General features: G+C 42.7%; 2 protein-coding genes across 2 annotated transcripts in view; both read left to right on the forward strand.

The window, feature by feature from the left end:
- LOC135214979 (titin-like) overlaps window positions 1-22,048 on the forward strand; it is a gene marked incomplete in the record, with an annotated part of 228,146 nt that overhangs the window by 95,189 nt on the left and 110,909 nt on the right. The window contains 9 exon segments of the mRNA XM_064249484.1: window positions 1,506-7,196; window positions 7,433-7,685; window positions 10,344-10,883; window positions 11,187-11,387; window positions 12,243-12,428; window positions 13,682-13,771; window positions 15,364-15,528; window positions 16,160-16,465; window positions 16,602-16,874. Of these exon segments, the coding sequence (XP_064105554.1) occupies window positions 1,506-7,196; window positions 7,433-7,685; window positions 10,344-10,883; window positions 11,187-11,387; window positions 12,243-12,428; window positions 13,682-13,771; window positions 15,364-15,528; window positions 16,160-16,465; window positions 16,602-16,874 (7,705 nt within the window).
- On the forward strand, window positions 17,924-21,288 carry LOC135214980 (proteoglycan 4-like). Its single transcript, XM_064249485.1, has one exon. It carries the CDS (start codon window positions 17,924-17,926, stop codon window positions 21,146-21,148), a length of 3,225 nt encoding a protein of 1,074 aa, XP_064105555.1. The 3' UTR covers window positions 21,149-21,288.

Here is a 22,048-nt window from a genome sequence, read left to right on the forward strand (position 1 = left end):
GTGAGATCTGGTTTTCCAGAATGCAGGCGAGGTTCTTCCAGTATTCAGGTGAGATCTGGTCTTCCAGAATGCAGGCGAGGTTCTTCCAGTATACAGGTGAGATCTGGTCTTCCAGAATGCAAGTGAGGTTCTTCAAGTATACAAGGGATATCTGGTCTTCCAGAATGCAGGCGAGGTTCTTCCAGTATACAGGTGATATGTGGTTTTCCAGGTGCAGGCCGAGGTTCTTCCAGTATTCGGTGGAGATGGTCTTCCAGAATGCAGGCGAGGTTCTTCCAGTATACAGGTGAGATCTGGTCTTCCAGAATGCAAGTGAGGTTCTTCAAGTATACAGGGGAGATCTGGTCTTCCAGAATGCAGGCGAGGGTTCTTCCGTATACGGTAGATCTGGTCCCCCAGGAATGCAAAGTGAGGTTCTTCAGTATACAGGGGAGATGGTCTTCCAGAATGAGGCGAGGTTCTTCCAGTAACAGGTTTGAGATTCTGGGTCTTCCGAAATGAAGGCGAGGTTCTTCCCAGTATTACAGGTGAGATCTGGTCTTCCAGAATGCAAGTGAGGTTCTTCAAGTATACAGGGGAGATCTGGTCTTCCAGAATGCAGGCAAGTTCTTCCAGCATACTGGGGAGATCAGGTCTTCCAGAATGCGGGCGAGGTCTTCCAGCATACAGGTGAGATCTGGTCTTCCAGAATGCAGGCGAGGTCTTCCAGCATACTGGTGAGATCAGGTCTTCTAGCATACAGGTGAGATAATGTCCTCCAGAATGCAGGCGAGATCTTCCAGCCTTTAGGTGAGATCATGTCTTCCAGCATACAGGTGAGATAGTCTTCCAGCATACAGTGGAGATAGAGTCTTCCAGCATACAGGTGAAATAGAGACTTCCAGCAACCAGGTGAAATAGTCTTCCAGCACACAGGTGAGATAAGGTTTTCCAGACTGTAGGCAAGTTCTTCCAGTATACTAGGGAGGGCAGGTCTCCCAGCATGAGGGTGAAATATAGGAGTCTTCCAGCATACAGGTGAGATCAGGTCTTCCAGAATGCAGGCGAGTTCTTCCAGTATACTGGGGAGGGCAGGTCTCCCAGCATGAAGGTGAAATATAGGAGTCTTCCAGCATACAGGTAAGATCAGGTCTTCCAGAATGCAGGCGAGTTCTTCCAGCATACAGGCAATATCAGGTCTTCCAGAATGGCTTCCTTCACTTCATTTGTGTTCAAATGTGTAATTTGGTTTTTATATATGTATTTATAGATAAGCTGTCATTTTTATATTCTTGTGGCAAGAGCAAATAAAGCTTAATGTAAATGGAAAGGAGCTTTTTTTTAAAGAATTCATTGAAAACATTTCGGAAATTGATCAGCCTCTGTCAGGATTCTGAAGCGTGTTTCCCTTTTGTTGAAATTAGTTGTTCTCTTTGTAATATTTGCCTTGTGAAAGGTAAGATAACTTATAAGCGAAATTTTTTTCAAATCATGGGTGGTAATGTTACACATTCTTCATTCCACAGGTCACAATGCACATGGATGGTGACAAAGCTGTAACCGACTCGATCTCGACACAAAACGTACGATTAGGCGGCCTTACGATGCGAGGCATCGACGCTGACGACATTATCCAAGACCGCATCCAGAAAGCCAGCAAAGACCGCACAGCTCGGTACCAGATCATCAAAGACCTTTCCGATAACGACGGCCACAGCGACGGGGATGCCGTTGTGTCCATCACCAAGTCGACCTATTCCATACAGTCCAATGCTCTTGCAGGCGAAGGTTACATCTCCATGAAAAACAAAGAGGTCAGAGACTCCGTGTCACCCACTCGCATCATGAGGGAGAGGAGGTCCTCTGCCGAAGAAGATGCCTCGGCGAACGAAGGTCGCCTGACCTCCGATGATGAAGCTGCTCTTAAGACTGAAAGTGAGAACGTCATCAAAGCCCTTGAAACTTCGGTGCCAAAGACGACTTCATCATCCCGCAAGACTTCGAGAGAAGAAAGGACATCCACAACCAGGACCTCGACGAAGACCAGGCAGTCAGAAATCCCAGTCCGTAAAGAATCGACACGTAAGATCTCCGAAAGAAAAACGTCAAGGGAATTAGATTTAAGTTCAGCAAAACGCGCGACTACAGACAAATCATCACCGACTTCACCCACAAAACGTACGCCAGGGGAAACGACAACTAGAACTTCGCTTAAAACAGGGTCACAGAGGGAGGCAACAACAACCGGTTCAAAGACCACTTCTAAAACCAACACCAGAACTACATCTTCTACTAGGAAGGACAAACTTGCAGAGATTGAGGCCAAGATGGAGACCTCAATTATGTCTGAACTGGATAAGCTTGATTCTTACTTGAATGCCAGTGTTGATGACGACGATGAGGTCATCATGGAGGAGGAGGAGGACTGTGTGGATGAGTCTGGTAATGTTGTGAAAATGTTGGTGCAAACCCGTCGCAAGAAGGACGGCACAGAATGCACAGCCAGGAGGGTGGCTCGTTCCACCAAGATCGTCAACAGTGAGAGCGAAATTGACGAAATACTTATTGGTAATCCAGAGCACGAGGTCATTGAGCGAAATGTTGCAGAGGAAGTAGATAAGGAGGGCAACAAGATCAAAATTATCACTGAAACACGACAGAGGCCAGATGGCATTGTTTACACCACGAAGAACATACTGAAGACCTCAAAGATCTTTGATTATGATCACCCTGAAGATATTGCATACAGTGAAGAAGATGAACTCATCTCCACAGATCAGACTGAGGAAACTGATGAGAACGGTTGCAAAATTCAGACTGTGACTGAGACCAGACGCAAAGCAAACGGAGTCGAGTACACAACGAAGAAAGTGTATAAGACTTCCAAAGTGAAAAGTACACAGTTAACACCTTCTGATGACGATGAGATCATAGACACGAAAGAAACGGAGGAGAAGAAAGAAGATGGCACCATCATCCGTACAGTCATTGAAACTCGTAGAACGAAGAATGGCGAAGAGTACACCCACAGGCAGGTACTCAAGTCCCGCAGAATGACTCTTTCTGGAGTTGATGTGCAGAAGGGTCTCCCTACTATGCAGAATGATGACGAAATTCTTGACAAGAAGGAAAAAGAGGAGATTGATGAAAATGGAATGAAAATCAGAATTGTTACTGAAACACGGAAAAGGCAGGATGGATCAACTTATTCATTTGATTATGTCCTACGCAGCTTCCAAGGAACAGAGGAGGAAATGAAGAATATGCCAATCACTGCTTCTTCTGGTAACATTGCTGTAAGTGCTGAAGATGAACTATTAAATGAAGAAGTAAAAGAGGAAGTACAAGAGGATGGGTCAACAGTCAAGACAATAATCGAACGCAGAAAGGCAAAGGATGGCACAGAGTACCTCCGTCATCGTGTGATGAGAATCCCAAAAATGCCTGAACCTGTATTTACAGTTGCAAATCTAGAAGATGAAGTACTGCAAGAGGAAGTGAATGAAGAAACACTGGATGATGGCACTCAGTTTAAGGCAGTGACAGAAAGACGACGCAGTAGTGTCTCGGGTGTCCAGTATACATTGCGTAGGATGTCAAGGGTATACCAACAACCAGCAATCCACCCCAAAGCAAATGAGGATGAAATTTTGGATGAAAATGTTGCAGAAGAAGAAACTGATGATGGAACCATAATCAAGACGATAATTCAACGCTACCAGAGACCAGATGGTTCAGTTTATAGTACTCATAACATACATAAAATGTTCAGTTCCCCTGCACCTGTCACATTTGTTGGAACTGAGGATGACGAGCTAGTTGATCAGACTGTTGATGAACAAGAGACTGAAGATGGTTGTATTATCAAAACAGTCACAGAGACTCGCCGAAGAGCTGACGGAGTCCAGTACACAGTTGAGCGTGCTGAAAAATCCACCAAGTTTGGACCTCAGGTTCATGTGACTTTCAATGCCAGCCAGCCACGAAAGCCTGAAGATGTAGTGCAGGTTGGCAGCCCTGAAGACACAGTTGTGAGTTCTGAAGAGCAAGAATACCAAGAGGAAGATGGAACAACTGTCAAGACTACCATCGAAGTCAGACGCCGGGTAGATGGCACAGAGTATACAGCTAAGACTGTGTTAAGATCTACCGCCGTACTAGTCCCTGAACGAGAAACAAGCTATGTTGTCATTAAACCTGAGGGAGGCGATGAAGAGGATGAATCTGGTTTATTCCCATCCCTGGATGATGAGATCGTGTACACAAGGAAACGAGAAGATAAAGATGCTTATGGTAATCCAATTACTGTTGTCATTGAGACTCGCCAGACCAAGTCTGGTGAGAAATACAATATCACTAAGCGAGTTCATACTAAAGATGTTCTCTTGACAGAGGAAGGGGAGAAAGAAATCCCAAGAAAAACAATGAAGTCAACACTTGTTGCAAATCTTAAAACTAGATCTACCCCAGATCAAAAGAAGCCTTCCCCATCAGAAACAACAGAAGACACCAAAGACGATGTTCCTTACGGATCTGTATCCGCACTGAAGAATCGCTTTGCACCAGTGAACAAGAAACCTGATTCATCTCCAACCCCTAAGTACACCAAACCAGATCGCCTGAATACATCAAACAAAAAGAAATTCTTTGAAGAGGCAGCCAAAGAAGCTTCTGGAAAGGTAACTACCAGTAAATCTTTCACTCCAAAGCCACTCAAGATTAAAAAGGATATCGAAGAAGACAGAGCAGATAAAATTTCATATACTTCTAAGGATAAGGCATCTATTGAGGTTAAACTTCGTGTTGAAGACGAAAAAGTTAAAGTGGAAGATGTCGAAGCCCGCAATGTTACTTATACTGATTCTAAAACACCAGGAGATACGGTAAAAGAAAGAGACCTTGAGGGACAGCAAGAGCCAGAAGATTTGGAAAACTTCGAAAACGAACCAGAACCAGAACCAGAAACTGTGGATGAACCAAAAGAAGAAAGTAGTGAACCTGAACCAGATGTAGGAGATTCTTCTCCAGCCGAAGAGGAGCCACAAGAAATAAAGCCCAAAAAGGTTGAAAAAACTAAGAAACCATCGTCAGTGTCAAAGAAGGTGGAAGAAAAACCAAGAAGGCGGCAAGATTTAAGCCCTAAAAAGAAGCCAGAGCCCACTGGTTCACCTACTAGGCGTACTCCATCCAGCAGGGAGCCCATTGCACCAAAAGAATCACCAAGACGTGCTCCAAAACCCATCAACACATCTCCGCAAAGAGTTCCTAGCTCACCAAGACGTGGTCGATCTCCAAATAGGTCTGGAGTATCCACACCAAGAGAGGTTACACCCACTGGTCGCCAGTGTTGCAAGAGACACAGGGAAGCAAATGCAAATGCTAATGCCAGTGCTCCAGAAAGTGTAAGCCCAACTAGAACTCAGAAGTCTCCTAGATCAACAGTTCCTACTAGTAAGAAACCAGGTTCACCTGAGGGCAAACCTAGAATGAATGGTGACATTAAGCGTAGCCCTGAGCCCAAAATGAATGGCGATGTCAGCAGGAAGCCTGATGATAGGACTTCCAGAACAAGAAGGCCATTGGATAGGACAAACGAACCAGAGAAGACTACAACTCGCCCATCAAGGCTCAATCAGTCGCCAAGAAAATCTCCAACATCAAAGTCGCCAGAAAAGCGAGAGCCCACCCGGCCTCTGTCCACAAGAGGTAGTGATAGGAAAGCTCCAAGCAAATCTGTTGACTCAGAACCAAAAGGAAAACCAAAATCATCATCGCTTAACATACCAGAACCAGCTGATCCTTTAGTGTCACTTCCAGAGACACCAATGACTGAAGGAATGAAGCCTCTTCCAGTAGATGATGATGATGATGACCTTGTCATTGAGGATGTTTCGAATGAGCCTGATCTACCTTATCATAAAATTCATCGTCCATCCCTGGTCCGTGAACCCTCAGAGTACCCAGATGTGGATGGTGAAGGTGAGCAGCCTGATGATGCCTTTGTTGAAGAGTCACCCGATGAGCGTGAGGAGAAGGAACCCGTAAAGGAGGACCTTGTAAAGTCAAGAAAGCCAAAGCCCTTGGAAAGCCGACCAAGTGACAAGTCCCTGACTTCAAAGAAACAGCCAGAAACCAAGCGACCTGTAAGGGACAGACCTTGGCTGACTGAGAAAAGAAACTCTTTCGAAAAGAAACCAAGTGAAACGAAGTTGTCAGCAGATAAGAAGAAGCTTTTTGAAAGAAAGCCTAGTGATGATAAACTGAAAAAGCCAAAAGAAGAAAAGAAACCAACCAAGAAAACCCATCCAGAGGATTCTTCTCCAAGCGAGGATGAAGGCAAGGAAAATGGAGTGCCAGAAACAGAGGATGCTCCTTCACAAGAAATTCCTGGCAGCAATGAGGACATCAGCAAGAAATCTGAGGAAATATCATCTAGATTGCTGGAAGACATAGAGAAATCTATTGAATCAGAGATCATCACCGAGAAGAATGTATCAACAACTGAAGTGTCTGCCAAAAGATCAATGTTTAATCGTCCCTCCCTTGATAAGAAGAAGGACACCCCTACAAGGAAGCCATCGTACGAAATAAAGGAATCTGTCTTCGCCAAGCGGTCTATGTTTGAACAGCCAAAACAGGATCCAGTGCCATCCCCATTGCGAAGGCCAACACTCAAAACAACAAGGAAGGATGACTCGTACAAGAAACCAGAGGAGCCTAAGCAGCCAGTGAAAGAACCTGTGATTGTTCCAAAGTACATTCGCCCACTTGGGGAAGATGGAGATGAACCAGAAAAGAAGGTGGTAGAGGAGGAAGTGAAATTATCTTCAAGTAAACTAGTAATGAATGCCTCTGCAGAGATCACCAAGACCACCAAGAAGAGTGACCTCCAAAAACCTGTAGATGATGACGATGATGCCGACCAGGTTACCCCTCTGAAGAAAGAACGTTCGCCCTCACCTTTCTCTAAAGAGAGCTCTCCTGCTCCCCGAAGCAAAGAAGGATCTCCATCTCCATTTAAGAAAGAAGGATCACCCACCAGATTTGCCACAGGAAGGCCAGTGGACAGCGGAATCAATGCTGACAAAATTCGGCGAATAGAGCGCACAGCTAGTAATAAGAAGCTATTCGAGGACTTAGAAGTATCACGCGAAACACTTCCAGAATACATTAAAAACATTGACAATATTTTGGATGTTGTTGTTCTTGAGAGCATGGTGAGTAAACTGTCTCAACTCTCACAAGTTGGTTTTGATCATGAAGACATTGTTTCCCAATGAATAATTATATATTTGTGTACTTGATGCTTATACAGAATACAGCATGCTGCAAGTTACTCGTGTATTTGCCAATGACTGCTATATTTAACTAGCCAAAGTAAAAGTCTTGTGCCTTACTCACTGGAAACAATAATATATGAATGATTTTACTAATTTGTTGTTGTAAATTGCAGCTAGAACAAGCCCAGACATACGAAGAGCGACGCCTTATTCGAGGTCAGATCAGGATCGCCAAGAAGCAGAGCACCACCACCACCACCACAACCACAACCACATCACACAAGCGTGTTGTAGACTCGACACCATCTCGTCCTGGCACAACAGCATCCCCCCAGCCAACCAGACGAGAGGATCCTAAGCCGCACAGGGATGCAAAGCCAAGAGACTCCAATCTCACAGAGACATCAAACAAACCCTTGTCCAAATGTAAGTACTGGTTGCAGAGTGCTCGGACTACTTACATTACAGAGTCACTATACTCTGTTTTTTTCCATCTGTCCATCCGCCTGTGGTGTTTGCGCATGGTAACACTGTGTCCCGGGCTTTAAATAATATCCTATTTTGAATACTAACGGTGTAATTCGCATACAGTAAATTTTTAAAACACTTTTCAGTTACAAATGTACGCCAAGATGTCTTTTTATTTACCTAAAAGTTACACATAGTGTATTTTTAAAGCCTGGGACGCAGTGTTACCATGCGTGACCACCACAGGCGGATGGACAGATGGAAAAAACAGAGTATAGAGTCATCTGTTATTGTCATTTCGTTTCCTAACTTCTGTCAGGACTAATACATTTTGTTCTTCATAGGTATTTCTGTCATTTGTCTTCAGACAGTCTGAGCTGTGTTGCAATAATCCCCCCCCACAAAGAATCTGTTAAATTAGGGCCCCCCATCAGATTTTAACCTTCTGCATATACCATTACTACTGGGAGGCTTCCTTTTCATAAAGAGATCCTACAATCTGATTACAGTGTATAATTTTTCAGTATTAACTACTTTAACCCAACAACTTTTGGCTTCCACTAGCACTACCTTCGCTGTCTATCCTGTCACAAGCCAACAGGTTGTTCTCCACAAGCGCCTCCTCATCTTGCAAAGTGGAGGCCACAACATTCACTGTCTCCACCTCGGATATAACCTCCTCCTCTAGCAATGCTACCCCTGCTACTGCTACTGCTACTAGCACTACTAATATGGGGCCAAATCCCAGGCGTCCCTTCAGGAGGCAGAACTCTCGAACAGATTCTGAGGGCTTCGTCCTATCTCCCGTCAGAGATAGAGATGGAAGTCCAATGGTTGGGGTGAAGGGCATTACACATAAGATCAAAATGTTCCAGTGTGAGTACTGCAACTTCACGCATGCGCCACCAGCGAATGCATTAGAGAACTTAGTCGTAGTACGAATAACATCTAGAGAACCTCTGCGGCGAGGTGTAGTCGAATGCATGTTAACACGTCCTTAGTTTTTGACAAATGCAGTTTCTAGTTTATGCAAATAGATTATAGACAAATCATTGAAAACGCTTTATAGAAATAGGCATGAAATGAGTTTAGTTAGTTTGTGAGCTTCAGACACTGTACATGCATTGCATGCAGGCAGGTGAGCAAGCTATGTGCAATAGTGACATCAGTTAATTCAGTATTAAAGAGTTCTGTTGACAGTGTACAGTATTCTGTAATAAAGTTATCTGCTTACAGCGTACAGTATTCTGTAATGAAGAGTTTTCTGTTTACAGCTTACATTATTCTGTAATGAAGAGTTTTCTGTTTACAGCTTACAGTATTCTGTAATAAAGAGTTTTCTGTTTACAGTGTACAGTATTCTGCAATGAAGAGTTATCTGCGTACAGCTTACAGTATTCTGTATTCTGTAATGAAGAGTTATCTGCTTACAGTGTACAGTATTCTGTATTGAAGCATTCTGTAATAAGTTTTCTTCTTGCAGTGTACATTATTGTAAATGGTAACCTCATTATGGATGAAAGTGTCTTGTTTCATCTCTTAATTTTGGTAAAAAGTCTCTCGTTATGGTTTTATGCATACATTCTTTTTCAGTTTATGGAAAATCTGTGAAAGATTCCTTTGTATTGTTATCAAGACCAGATTTTCAGTTTTTGATAAATGTGAGTAATAAAATACTGGTGAATCGTAGCAGGTATTTTCCCACAGAAATAATTGTTGCATCGACACGAATAATTTAAAGGTAGATCCAGTAAGTTTTCCTCTCGAATCCAGTAAAAAAAAAAAAAAGGTTTTCCTCATTAATGCTGTAGACTGCGAATATGCTATCGGTTAGGTAAATATGATAACGTTTGAGTTCAGACGTTTCAATTATTGGTTTCTCGTCAAAAGTAGCTGCAACGAAGTCGTTTTGAGGCCAAAGTTTGCTGCTCACAGAGACACTTATCTGTAAGGAACGTCCGCTGCCTATTACCGAATACTGACTGGACGATGTGCTCATGTGATGTGTAATTCTCTCTCTCTCTCTCTCTCTCTCTCTCTCTCTCTCTCTCTCTCTCTCTCTCTCTCTCTGCTTTCACTAACTGGTACCACTTATCAAAGAAACACTTCCTTTCCTGGTTGATGTAATTACATACCTGTGTAGGTTACAAGGTGATGATATATATACGAGTATATATATATACATATATACATTTGCATTTGTTGGTTACGGATAGAAATAATCTCTACAGAACACACTATTTAAGGCTATCGATGCAGTTTACCAGAGCTATTACAAGTAAGCTTCCTGATAAGTATACTTAGGGTGAGGTTTAACAAGAGACCATATAGAAGCGAATTTATTTCCCTTGTATTTTGATTATTGACAAAATTATAAGAAGAAGATTCATAAACAATGCACATGTAAATTTTCTTTCCTCTATGCCATAAATTTTTTCCTTTTGAATTTTCTCTAAGTAGTGACTGCATGTTTTCCCTAGTTTATAAAACCCTACGAGCTTAATATTCGATATTTATATCTGACATGTTCAACTTCATATTCAGTTTTGCATTCTAACTGAAACTCTGAAATATGCAACGAGAAATATTCTCTTAACTTTATTCGTATTTCAACAGATGAGGATTCGGAACTTTCTCCGAGGGACGACTCCCTCCTGCCTGATGAAGAACCTGTGTCCCCAAGGCGCAAAGTCTCTGAGGAATCTGTGTCCCCAAGGCGCAAAGTCTCTGAGGAACCTGTGTCCCCAAGGCGTAAAGTATCTGCTGCAGAAGAAGAGCCTGCGCCAGAAGCCATTCGCGAGACGAGAGAGCCTTCGAGGTTCGGCCGAAGAACCTTCAGGGACCCGAGTCCCGAGCCGAGAGACGTCCAGGATTCCCCGAGGTCGAGACGGAGCGGCGACGACGACGAAGTCAGCTCCCCGAGAGAACCCTCGAGGTTCGGCCGGAGAACCTTCAGGGACCCGAGTCCCGAGCCGAGAGACGTCCAGGATTCCCCAAGGTCGAGACGGAGCGGCGACGACGACGAAGTCAGCTCCCCGAGAGAGCAGCCCAAGAAGAAGGAGGTCAAACCAGAGGAGCCGAGGAAGTACGAATCTCCCTCGAAGACGAGGGAGACTCCGAGGACCAGCAGGTTCCAGCCAGTGACTTCGAAAGCAGGTGAGGTTCAGGAGACGACTTCAGGTTAGAGTTACTGTAGAAAGTAGGATTCTACGACGAGACTTGAAGAAATTCTTTGTGCATCATTAATCCTCTTGTCTTTCTACCCCGTAGGGGGATAGTGCCGTCAGTGTACCTCACGCGGTGCGATGAAGGCATTACTTAAGGTTCTTAGCAGCGTCCCTTAAGCCCCGAGCTGCAGCCCCATCTATTTTTTTTTACACTGTATCTCTGTTCATATTCTCTTTCTTCCATCGACCTAAATTTTATATATATATATTCCAATTCCTGTATATTTCTCAGCTCCCTCCAACGAGCCCTATTCCGAACCGCTGAGGTACCAGAAGAAACAAGGTGGAAGCACCCCTTCGAAGCCAGCCACGGCCCAGTCCGACGTCGACAAAATAGTCAGCGCCTACGGCGTTGGTCCCACCGACGACAACGGCATGCCCCTCTTCGGACTGCGAGCCCTGAAGAAGAGGTCTCCAGCAGCAGCAGCGCCGGGTGAGTTCGAACGCGCCAGCCAGCCACCTGGTTCTGTTGGAGAGATTGTTCCCAAGAAAGTTTACATTTCAATCGATCTTTCGCGTGGCGTTAAATCTGTTATTTCTTGAAGAGTAGGATTTAAAAACATGGAAGTTTACCTTCATTTGACTTTGGATGGCAGTAGAAAAAAGTAGTTTAAAAAATAGTGATTGTATGAAAGGTTACTACACTGTTTATGAAAGTTTATGAAAGCTGGATTTGAAGTTCCCTCATGAAAGGCTACCTTCAGTTGATAGTATTATTGCTGGTACTACAAACTGGATTAATTGTAAATATATACGATTAATGCCATCGTAACGGCAGCATGCCCTCAACCTACAGTCATTCGTAAAGGTCATTCATGGATTTATTCGTTCTTAAAGCTGAAAGTACTCATTGATTGTAAATATATACGATTAATGCCATCGTAACGGCAGCATGCCCTCAACCTACAGTCATTCGTAAAGGTCATTCATGGATTTATTCGTTCTTAAAGCTGAAAGTACTCATTGATTGTAAATATATACGATTAATGCCATCGTAACGGCAGCATGCCCTCTATGTACAGTCACCAATAAAAGTCACTCATGTGTTTATTAGTTCTTGAAGCTGAAAGTACTCATTGATTGTAAATATATACGATTAATGCCATCGTAACGGCAGCGTGCCCTCTATGTACAGTCACCAATAAAAGTCACTCATGTGTTTATTTGTTCTTGAAGCTGAAAGTACTCATTGATTGTAAATATATACGATTAATGCCATCGTAACGGCAGCGTGCCCTCTACGTACAGTCACCAAAAAAAGTCACTCATGTGTTTATTTTTCTTGAAGCTGAAAGCACTCCCAAAGAGGACGACAAGCCAGCGCCCTCTGTTACGGAGACACCGGAACAAGGCGCCGATCAACCCTACGAGCCGCCCACAGATGCATCAGGACTGCCAATCTTTGGTCTGAGAGCTCTGAAAAAGGCTACCTCTTCTGTAACCGCTACAGAAAAGGCAATTGAACGATCAGAAGGTAATAGCTTCTCTCTCTCTCTCTCTCTCTCTCTCTCTCTCTCTCTCTCTCTCTCAAGGAATTGAATGATCAGGAGGTAATCCTCTATCTCTCTCTCTTTTTCTCTTTCTTATGTCATGTGCTTTCTCTCTCCCTCTCTCTCAAGTAATTGAATGATCAGAGGGTAATCCCCCCCCCCCCCTCTCTCTCTCTCTCTCTCTCTCTCTCTCTCTCTCTCTCTCTCTCTCTCTCGTCAAATAGCTTTGCAGTCTTGCTCTGTTAATTACAGTTTTCTTACATTTTTTTATTTATAGATTAAAAACAATTTTTAATCTGCTCATGAATAATTGAACAGTGTTAGTACAGATAAAACTTATAGCTTATGTAAAATGAGGGGAAATTGGATAAATTGCTTCTTAATGAATGATATGTAAAAGTTATTAAATACAGCTCTTGGTAATATAATTATAATGCTAAATTATTTATTAAAACTCAAATCTCCAGTATTCTGTAAGTTATGAAAATGCTAAAGAATTTATTGGTAAATATATCTTCATTATTCCAAAGTTATAAAAAAAATTAGAGATTTATTGAAACAAAAATCATCGGTATTCGCAAGTTGCAAAAATATTTGGATCGTGTCCAGATTAGCGAGCTAACTATTTTTCAAGGCAATATTATACCACTTTGATTTACAGTTGACCCCTGTATTCGCATTCCCGGCATTTGCGGACTCGTGTATTCGCTGATTTCTCTATGGACCATATCTAGCCGTTATTCACGGGGAAATGTGGGTATTCACAGTATTTTTCTGAGAAATGTCAACAAATTAATTTGTTTTTTATCAGTTTTATCATAAAATGCAGTTTTTGTGATGAAACTATAAAAAATGGTATAAAAATTTCTAGTGGGTTTTTCTTGAGTTTCAACTAGCAAAATAGACAATAGTTTTAAGCGTTTGTATAGGGATTTCAACTATTCACGGATTGTAGCTATTCGAGGGGGTGGCTGGGTTTCTGGTATGCATCCCCACGAATATGAGGGGAACAGTATATATTTATATACATTATATATACATATTATATGTATATATTCATCTTGACATGATCCAAATATTTAAGAAGATAATACTTAAAGTAGAAAAATTATGAAAGTAGTGTAGCAATGCTAAAGAAAGACTGGAGCAATAAGATACATTTAAAATTGCAACAGAATGAAATTTCCCGAAAGTGCAACAGCAGACAAATGCAGTTGGTGGTGTGTTTTCCTTTCAGTTCAAGAGACACGAGAGACTGCTTCCTCCTCTGTTGTCGAGAGTAGCCGCTTAGTATCTGGCATAGTAACTCAGAGACAGACACATGCTAGTAAGTAGTTTTGGGCAGTAGTAGTAGTAGTAGTAGTAGCTACTCATAGCAGATAGTAGATAATATCCGTGGGGGCTTTCGATGTTGTTTTGGTTTACGATAGAACTTGCTTATCACTACTTTTACTAACCTTAATATGTCTTTGTAAGCGTCATTGTACAGACTACTATAGTAGATTCACATCAACCGTGCATCTAGTGTCTAGGCCAGTCCCTTACGACGCTTCTGATTGGCTGCTTATAAACCAATCACAGGGCTGAAAACAATTAGTCTCTCGAGAGAGAGTTCACATAAGCAGGATGGTATGCTCCACCTCTCCTGAGGGATACTTTTGAAAGACGTATCCCTCAGGAGAATTGGAGCATACATCCTGCCTATGTGAACTCTCGAGAGACACTGGGAGTTTCCAGCCCTGTGATTGGCTTATCAACAGCCAATAAGGAATGCCGTAAGGTACTGGCTTAGACGTCAGATGCACGGCTGATGTGAATCTACTATAGTAAGATGTTTATTTGATCATAGTGTTTCTTAACCTGTGTTTGTGCGTTGTTTGTGTTTATGTTGTTGTGGGATAGAGAGAGAGAGTAGACGTGGCATTTCAAATGACAGATATAACTCGAGAATGGTTTTTGTCTAAAAATAAAGCTGTTTGTTCTTGAATGTCATTCATGAAGGATTGAGTCTCATTCCTGAAGGATTGAATATCATTCCTGAAGGTTGTGTCAGTAGGAGGCAAAGGTCCATTAGTTCAGGACTCCTAAAATTACCAAAAATGGAAAGTCTCAAGTTGCATCCTACTTAAGCCATATAGTACATTACTAATGACAAAAACATTATCTCCACTTAATCGGTTGCTTTGAGACTGACACTTCTACTCTCCCATGTGATATGTTGAGAATAAGAATACCTAATATATTTATGTACGTTGCCTCGTCACCTCTTCTCACATTTGCCCGTTGCCCGATGCCCGAGGCAGCTACAAAATCCATGCCCAAGTTAGTTGAATAGCCCAGAACACCTCCACAAACATAATATTACAACTTTAGGCATCTAATAGAATAATTGCTTTGGCTTTTTCAATACGATATCCCAGGCCCAATAATGAGACTGTAACTTATAATAATAATGATAGTAATCTGAAAGGTTCCAAACACATAAGCAATATTTAATCTAAACCAATGCTACACACACCAGCTGAACTGGTCAGTTCGGAGTCCCCCCGGTGAAAGAGGGCATTTGGAACTGGAAGAACCTCAGGAGGTTGTGGTGGAGGAGAGCGACGAAGAGGCTCAGCCCCTCGAACCCTATTACGAAGGTAATGACACTAACTACAGAGTATACTCATAAGACTGACCCACCACTATTAATCTTGTCGAGACTCGGCCTAATGGCTGCTTGGACCCGTCTCCTTGAGTGAGACGGGGTAACAATGCCCCCCTCATTAACACGATGAGAGAAATACTGTACCTTTGTTTTGTGTGTGGATATCGCGTGGATATGACTTATGATAAAAAAAAAAAGTTTTGCATGTGAATATGATAAGAGAAGGGCCATTTCACTTTATTCTATGTGTCCAATGTTAACACGCACAGAGGAGACCTCTCCGGGTCTAGTCAGGAGCCTAAGAGACTCTTTTAGGAGAAGGGAGACATCCGAAGACTTACAACAACAGACACCTACAGGCAAGGCTGAAGATGAGGTCATCATTCAGAGATCACAGCCACTAAGAGACATTTTAAAGCTGCATGAAGCTAAAGGTAAAAATATAAATAAAAAAATTAAAATCCTTTCCCACTATGAAACCACCATCTGTCCTAACCACCAGAAATGGCTCCTGGATACTTTATTTTTTTTAAAAACTGACATGCCTCCTCTTCGTCTGTCAGTCGATACCATCCTTGGCACCATCCTCCGTGTTTCCAAACTCCGACCCCCACCCCCTCTCTCTTTACTCCTGATATGAATTATGTTTTTATGTTTTTCACATCCTGTTGTGTTGCTAACTGCTGTTCATTGTTGGCTAGATGCATGATAAAAATAAAATCTCCCTTCCAGAGAGTAAAATGATAGTTTTAATTTTAGAAAAATCATAGGCTGTTAGTGTAAATAGTTTAGCATCATTCTGTTCACTAGACTTCACAATTATCACTTGCTGAGAACTCTGTACAGGTATGTTTCACTTGTCCTGCAATGTACATGCATATGCTGCATACAGAACCTTAAAAAAATAGATGCAGTTTCTAATCACACTTGCTGTATAGTGTTTAGTAAGTGTAGCTGATGTCTGTCCTAATAGAAATCCAGAAGATTAGTTTTCGCTAAGTTACTCAAGAATTGGGAGGAATACAGACTTTGTTATAAATGTAATGAATTTCTGTGTACTATCAGTACAAGAACCAGCCACAGTCGAGGAGTCCCCACGTCTCAAGCCTAAACAGAGACTACGGGAGAACTTCGAAGTACCTGAGAGACAAGATAGCCGCGTACACAAGACCTGGGACCTGGAGAGCGACTTGAGCACAAGGTCCCTAGACATGAAGAACATCATCGCCCGCCACGAGACCATCACCTCGGAGGCCTCGCCCAAGCCTGAGAAGAAGTTGACCGGGATTCTCAAGAAGACCTCGAGTACAAATCTCCTAGGCGCTGACAAAACTTCTTCCATTTCCTCCACAACTGAGAGAAGTTCTCATGGTGAGCTGTTATTTGGTCATTTTGCCATTAAGAAATATTGTGAGGAACATCTAGAGGACTCTGAAACAGGGATTGCATGGTAAAGTCATAAGATATTAATTCGACTTAATATGTATTTATCCTCTTGTTGATTCAGAAACCACCACAAAATCATCCATAACTGAGCAAGTTAACACCACCGATGACATCCTCGAGACACTGACTGAAGACCAGATCACTCAGCTCTCCAAGGAGTTTGACCTTCGTGCCCAAGACGATGGGGTCATCAAGACTGAGGAGTCGATGGAGGAATTGACTGGTGGTTACCGCGTCTCCTCCAGGACCACCAGTGAATATCCTGATGGTGCTAAATTTGAGAGGAAAACTTCCTACACAGAGATCAAGCTTCAGCAGCCTAACAGGGAAGAACGTAAGTGATTTGGAAGTTGTGAATTTTCTCTTGGTTATGTGGTATGCATTGCTGTGTTCACTGAGTAAATGATGACTTCAAGTTCAATGTGAGAATCGTTTATCCATTGCATTACATTATATTTCTAACATTACTGCATGTCACAAACTGTTTGTTGAGAATTTGCACTTTAGGATGTATCTGATTGAGATTAACTGTAGTTACTAGTTGTATGTCACTGCTGTGAGTCTAGATAAAACAGAAAAGGCACTGTGTGAATTTGGTGTTGAGGGAAAATATGCATATCACAAAATCATCTGTTTGAGTCCTTAAGTGTTTAGTGTACTTCTGCATGTATAGATGAAGTTGACTCTCTTTGTAAATAGTTTTCATGTAGTCGTCTCTCCTCAGACAGTGAGATGCCTTGTTTGATAATACCTTTACCAGTTTTAAATTCAGTCAAGGTAAGTATATTTGTAACTTTTCATAAAAAATTCAAAAATTTGTTGACTCTCAGGTACCAGTGATCATGAACAGCTTGACTCTGACAAGAAAAAGGGTGTATTGGACTCCTTTGACGATAAAACTTACCATTCAGTTGCAAAGACTAGGTCATCCACTATGAGTTCTAGGGTAGACGAGTCTGTTATTGAGAGTGTTATTCAGTCTGTAAAACAAACGGATGTTGAGAGCATAAGGAAAACTTTTGAGGTCGGCTCAAAAGAAAAGGAACCAGTTTCCAGATTAGATAAACTTAGCAGGGGTGGTACAGGTAGGGGATTGGACACAGTTTCTGATTCTGTAGTAGGTCATAAACAGCCATCAAAAGATAAGGGGGACAGTGAAAAGGTAACACCAAAGAAAACAGGGGATGATGTAGTGCCAAAACTAAATTTAAGGAAACCAGGAGATGACAAAACGAAATATGTCAAGAATGAGCCAATGACCAGTGACAAGGAGCCTGATGTGTGGAGACTAGTGATAGAAGAAAGCCCCAGCCGAAAAAGCCGGCTGAGAAGCCTGAACCTCCAAGAAAGCCTGTAGGTAAAACAACTGGCAAACCCAAGGAAATGAGCAGAGATCCAGAGGGAAGCGATGACCCGAGGCGTACGAAACCGAAATTCAAAGGGACGGATACTGCTCCAGATAGTGAAACGGAAGAACTGATTGCGAATCTTGAAACCCATATCTCCAATTTCAAAAAGGAAGTTTATCACAGCACAGTGACAGAGAGTAAATTGGTAACATCTGAAGCGTCATACATTGTGATGTCTGACGAGCTTGAAACTTCAGAGAAGAAGGTAGATGTAAGAGGCAAAAAAACTGAAGTTCATGAAACCAAGAAAGCAGTGAAGCCAAAATATGGTGAGGAACCTGCTAGTAAAGGAGTTAAAAAAAGGGAAGCACCAACTGAGGGACTAAAGTCTCCAAGAAGTAAACCAGAGAAGCAGAGTGAACCCACAGTCAGTGTTGAAAAGAAAGCTGAGAAACCTAGAAAAGATAAGCCAAGTTTAAAAAAGGAGAAACCTGATAAAGGTGATGATAAGAAAGTGGCTAGTGAAGTAAGGCCTGATGAAGAGTTAGAACCAAGGAAGAGGAGTCCAGTCAAGTCGGCCGAAGCTCCTGAACCGAGGAAGAAGAGTTCAGTCAAATCAGCCGAAGCTCCTTCGAAGGAACCAGAGGATTCTCCTGAGGAGACAAAGCCTAGGAGAGAGTGTCCAGGAAGGGCAAAGTATAAGGAGCTCGAAGAATTTGGTAAAAAGATGAAGGATCATGCCAGGACTGAGGAAGAAAAATACACTGTGTCAGAAACCTTGAATAAGTCATACTTGAGCCAAGCTACCAAGGTCTCATCAGTCAGCACTGTCAGAGCAAAATTAGAAGAAAAGGCAACAGTCAGCCGTCAGACAGATGGAGCAAGAGTCTTAGTAGATGCGAGAAAAAGTTTGACGAAACGCGACAAAGACGATGCACCCAGAAAGAAAATTCCCGATGATATATCAGAACCAGAACCAGAACTGAAGGAGGACATTACTGCTGAAGAGCCTGAACCAATTAAAATTCCTTTGACCTCTGATGGAAATCTTACAGTAAGCAGCCCCGTATATGAGGCAACCGACAATCGGAGTGGTGAACCAAAACCCAGTGAAGAGCCTAAGAGCAGAAGAAAAAGTGTTGACAGACCTAGCAGAGAGGAAGAACCAAGAAAGGAGAGGCCAGCTGAAACAAGGGAAGAACTAGAGCCTGAAACGAAGAGCCAAACCAAGCCTGTAGGGGAATCAGAACCCGTAAAGGAAAGTCCTGCCGAGACTACTGGAGAGCCAGAACTGAGAACAAAGAGCTCAGATAGCCTTGACAAAATTCCAGAGCTGAGGGAGAAAATCCTGCCCAGAGGAGAAGATACGCCTGAGTCCATAAAGAAGAGTCCAAAAAGACAGAGTGAAGAGGTGGAGCTTAGAAAACGAACCCCTCTAAAACCTGAAGAAGCAAAACCCACAAAGAAGCATCCGGGTACATCTGATGAGAAACCAGTACTAATGAAGAAAAGTCCAGGTAGGCCTCAAAGTGAGACTGAGACGAAAAAAGGGAGGAGTCCTCACGACAACAAAATGCCTGAACCGAAGAAGGAAAGCCCATCTAAGCCTAGTGGAGTGACGGAACCCAAGAAAAGGACCCCACATGGTGAAAAGTTTGAACCAAAAAAGAAGAAACCTGTTGAAGGAAAAGTTCAGAGACCTCAAGAATCTTTGGATGGACTTGGTAAGGATGACCATCCCAAGAGCAAAAGTCCTGTAAAGAAACCTGCAGAATTGACACCCAAAAAGACAGGTGTCAGAAAGCCGGATGGCAAGGCAGATTCAGTGAAGGATTCAGACAAACCTGATGACACCAAGAAGAAACCTGCTGACAGACTTGATGAAACCCCAGAAAGAAGCCGGAGGAGATTGTTCAGAAATGACGAAGATACAGAACCAGAGATGCTACGTGAACGTCCAGAATTGGGAAAGAGGGAACCAGTTGAAAAACCAAAATCAGAAAAGAAAAGTCCTGTCAAGGATAGGAAAGAGATAGAACCTGAAGATAGCTTACTTAAACCTCATGAAAAGAAACCTTATGAAAAGACTGAGCCAAAGAAGTCCTCGTTGAGGCCTGGTAAAGATAAAGAGACAGAGAAGAGCTTAGCCAGACCTGATGACGAACTGGAACAAACTACAAAGAGACCCTGTCCTGATGAGGAGCATGAACCTGTCACTGATATTACATTTGTGGATGAGAAAGACAGAAAGAGTAGTATAACTAAGCTTGATGAGTTAGAATTAGTGAAAAATATCTGTGTTAAAGAGCCTGAAAAAACAGTCTTAAAAGAAAGTATTACGTATAATGAGCCAAGGAAGAAGAGTCCAATGAAGTCAGATGAACCTTCTGACCCCACAAAGGAGATTCCAGTCACTACTGTCAAGGAGCCTGAACCATTGAAGCATCCAGACAGGTCTGACAAAGAGCCTGAACCATCTAAGAAGACTCCAGTTAGATCTGGAGAAGAGCCTGAACCAAGAAAGAAAAGTCCAGTCAGGCCTGAACCAAGAGAGAAGAGTCCAGTTAGGTCTGGAGAAGAGCCTGAACCAAGAAAGAAAAGTTCAATCAGGCCTGAACCAAGAGAGAAGAGTCCAGTTAGGTCTGGAGAAGAGCCTGAACCAAGAAAGAAAAGTCCAGTCAGGTCTGTTGAAACATCTGAACCATTAAAGAAGAGTCCAGTTAGGTCTGACAGAGAGCCTGAACCATTAAAGAGTCCAGAAAGGTCTGACAGAGAGCCTGAACTATTGAAGAAGAGTCCAGTTAAGCCTGGAGAAGAGTCTAAACCAAGACCGAGAAGTCCAGTCAGGCCTGACGAAGAGCCTGAAACAGTAATGAAGAGACCAGTCAGGTCTGAAGAAGAACCTGAACCAAGAAAGAAAACTTCAATGAAGACTGATGAACCATCTGAACCAAGAAAGAAGAGTCCAGTCAGACCTGACAAAGAGCCTGAACCAGTAAAGAAGAGACCAGTCAGGTCTGAAGAAGAGCCTGAACCAAGAAAGAAAACTTCAGTCAGGTCTGATGAACCATCTGAACCAAGAAAGAAGAGTCCAGTCAGGTCTGGAGAAGAACCTGAAACAAGAAAGAAGGTTCCAGTCAGGCTGATGAACCATTTGAACCAAGAAAGAAAAGTCCTGTTAGATCAAATGAAACTAAAGAACCATCTGAACCAAGAAAGAAGAGTCCTGTCAGACCTGACAAAGAGCCTGAATCAGTAAAGAAGAGACCAGTCAGGTCTAGAGAAGAGCCTGAACCAAGAAAGAAAACTTCAGTCAGGTCTGATGAACCATCTGAACCAAGAAAGAGGAGCCCTGTCAGGGCTGGAGAACAACCTGAACCAAGGAAGAAGAGTCCAATCAAGTCGACTGAAGATCCTGAACCAAGGAAGAAGAGCCCTGTTAGGTCTGATGAAGATTATGAACCAAGAAAGAAGAGTCCCATCAAGTCAACGGAAACTCTTGAACCAAGAAGGGAGAGTCCTATTAGGTCTGATGAAGAACGAGAACCGAGGAAGAAGAGTCCAGTAAAATCAACTGAAACTCTCGGACTGAGAAAGGAGAGTCCTGTTAGATCTGACAAAGAGCTTGAACCAAAGAAGAAGAGTCCAGCTGAAGTTCATGAACTAAGAAAGAAGAGCCCTGTTAGGTCTGATGAAGATCATGAACCAAGAAAGAAGAGTCCCATCAAGTCAACTGAAACTGTTGAACCAAGAAGGGAGAGTCCTATTAGGTCTGATGAAGAACGAGAACCGAGGAAGAAGAGTTCCGTTAAGTCAACTGAAACTCCTGAACCAAGAAAGGAGAGACCTGTTAGGCCTGATGAAGACCTAGAGCCAAGGAAGAAGAGTCCAATCAAGTCGACTGAAGCTCCTGTACCAAGGAAGAAGAGTCCTGTTAGGTCTGATGAAGATCATGAACCAAGAAAGAAGAGTCCCATCAAGTCAACTGAAACTGTTGAACCAAGAAGGGAGAGTCCTATTAGGTCTGATGAAGAACGAGAACCGAGGAAGAAGAGTTCCGTTAAGTCAACTGAAACTCTTGAACCGAGAAAGAAGAGTCCTGTTAGGTCTGACAAAGAGCTTGAACCAAAGAAGAGGAGTCCAGTTGAAGTTCATGAAC

The sequence above is a fragment of the Macrobrachium nipponense genome, chromosome 46, assembly GCF_015104395.2.
Source record: "Macrobrachium nipponense isolate FS-2020 chromosome 46, ASM1510439v2, whole genome shotgun sequence".
NCBI classification, from domain to species: Eukaryota; Metazoa; Arthropoda; class Malacostraca; order Decapoda; family Palaemonidae; genus Macrobrachium; species Macrobrachium nipponense.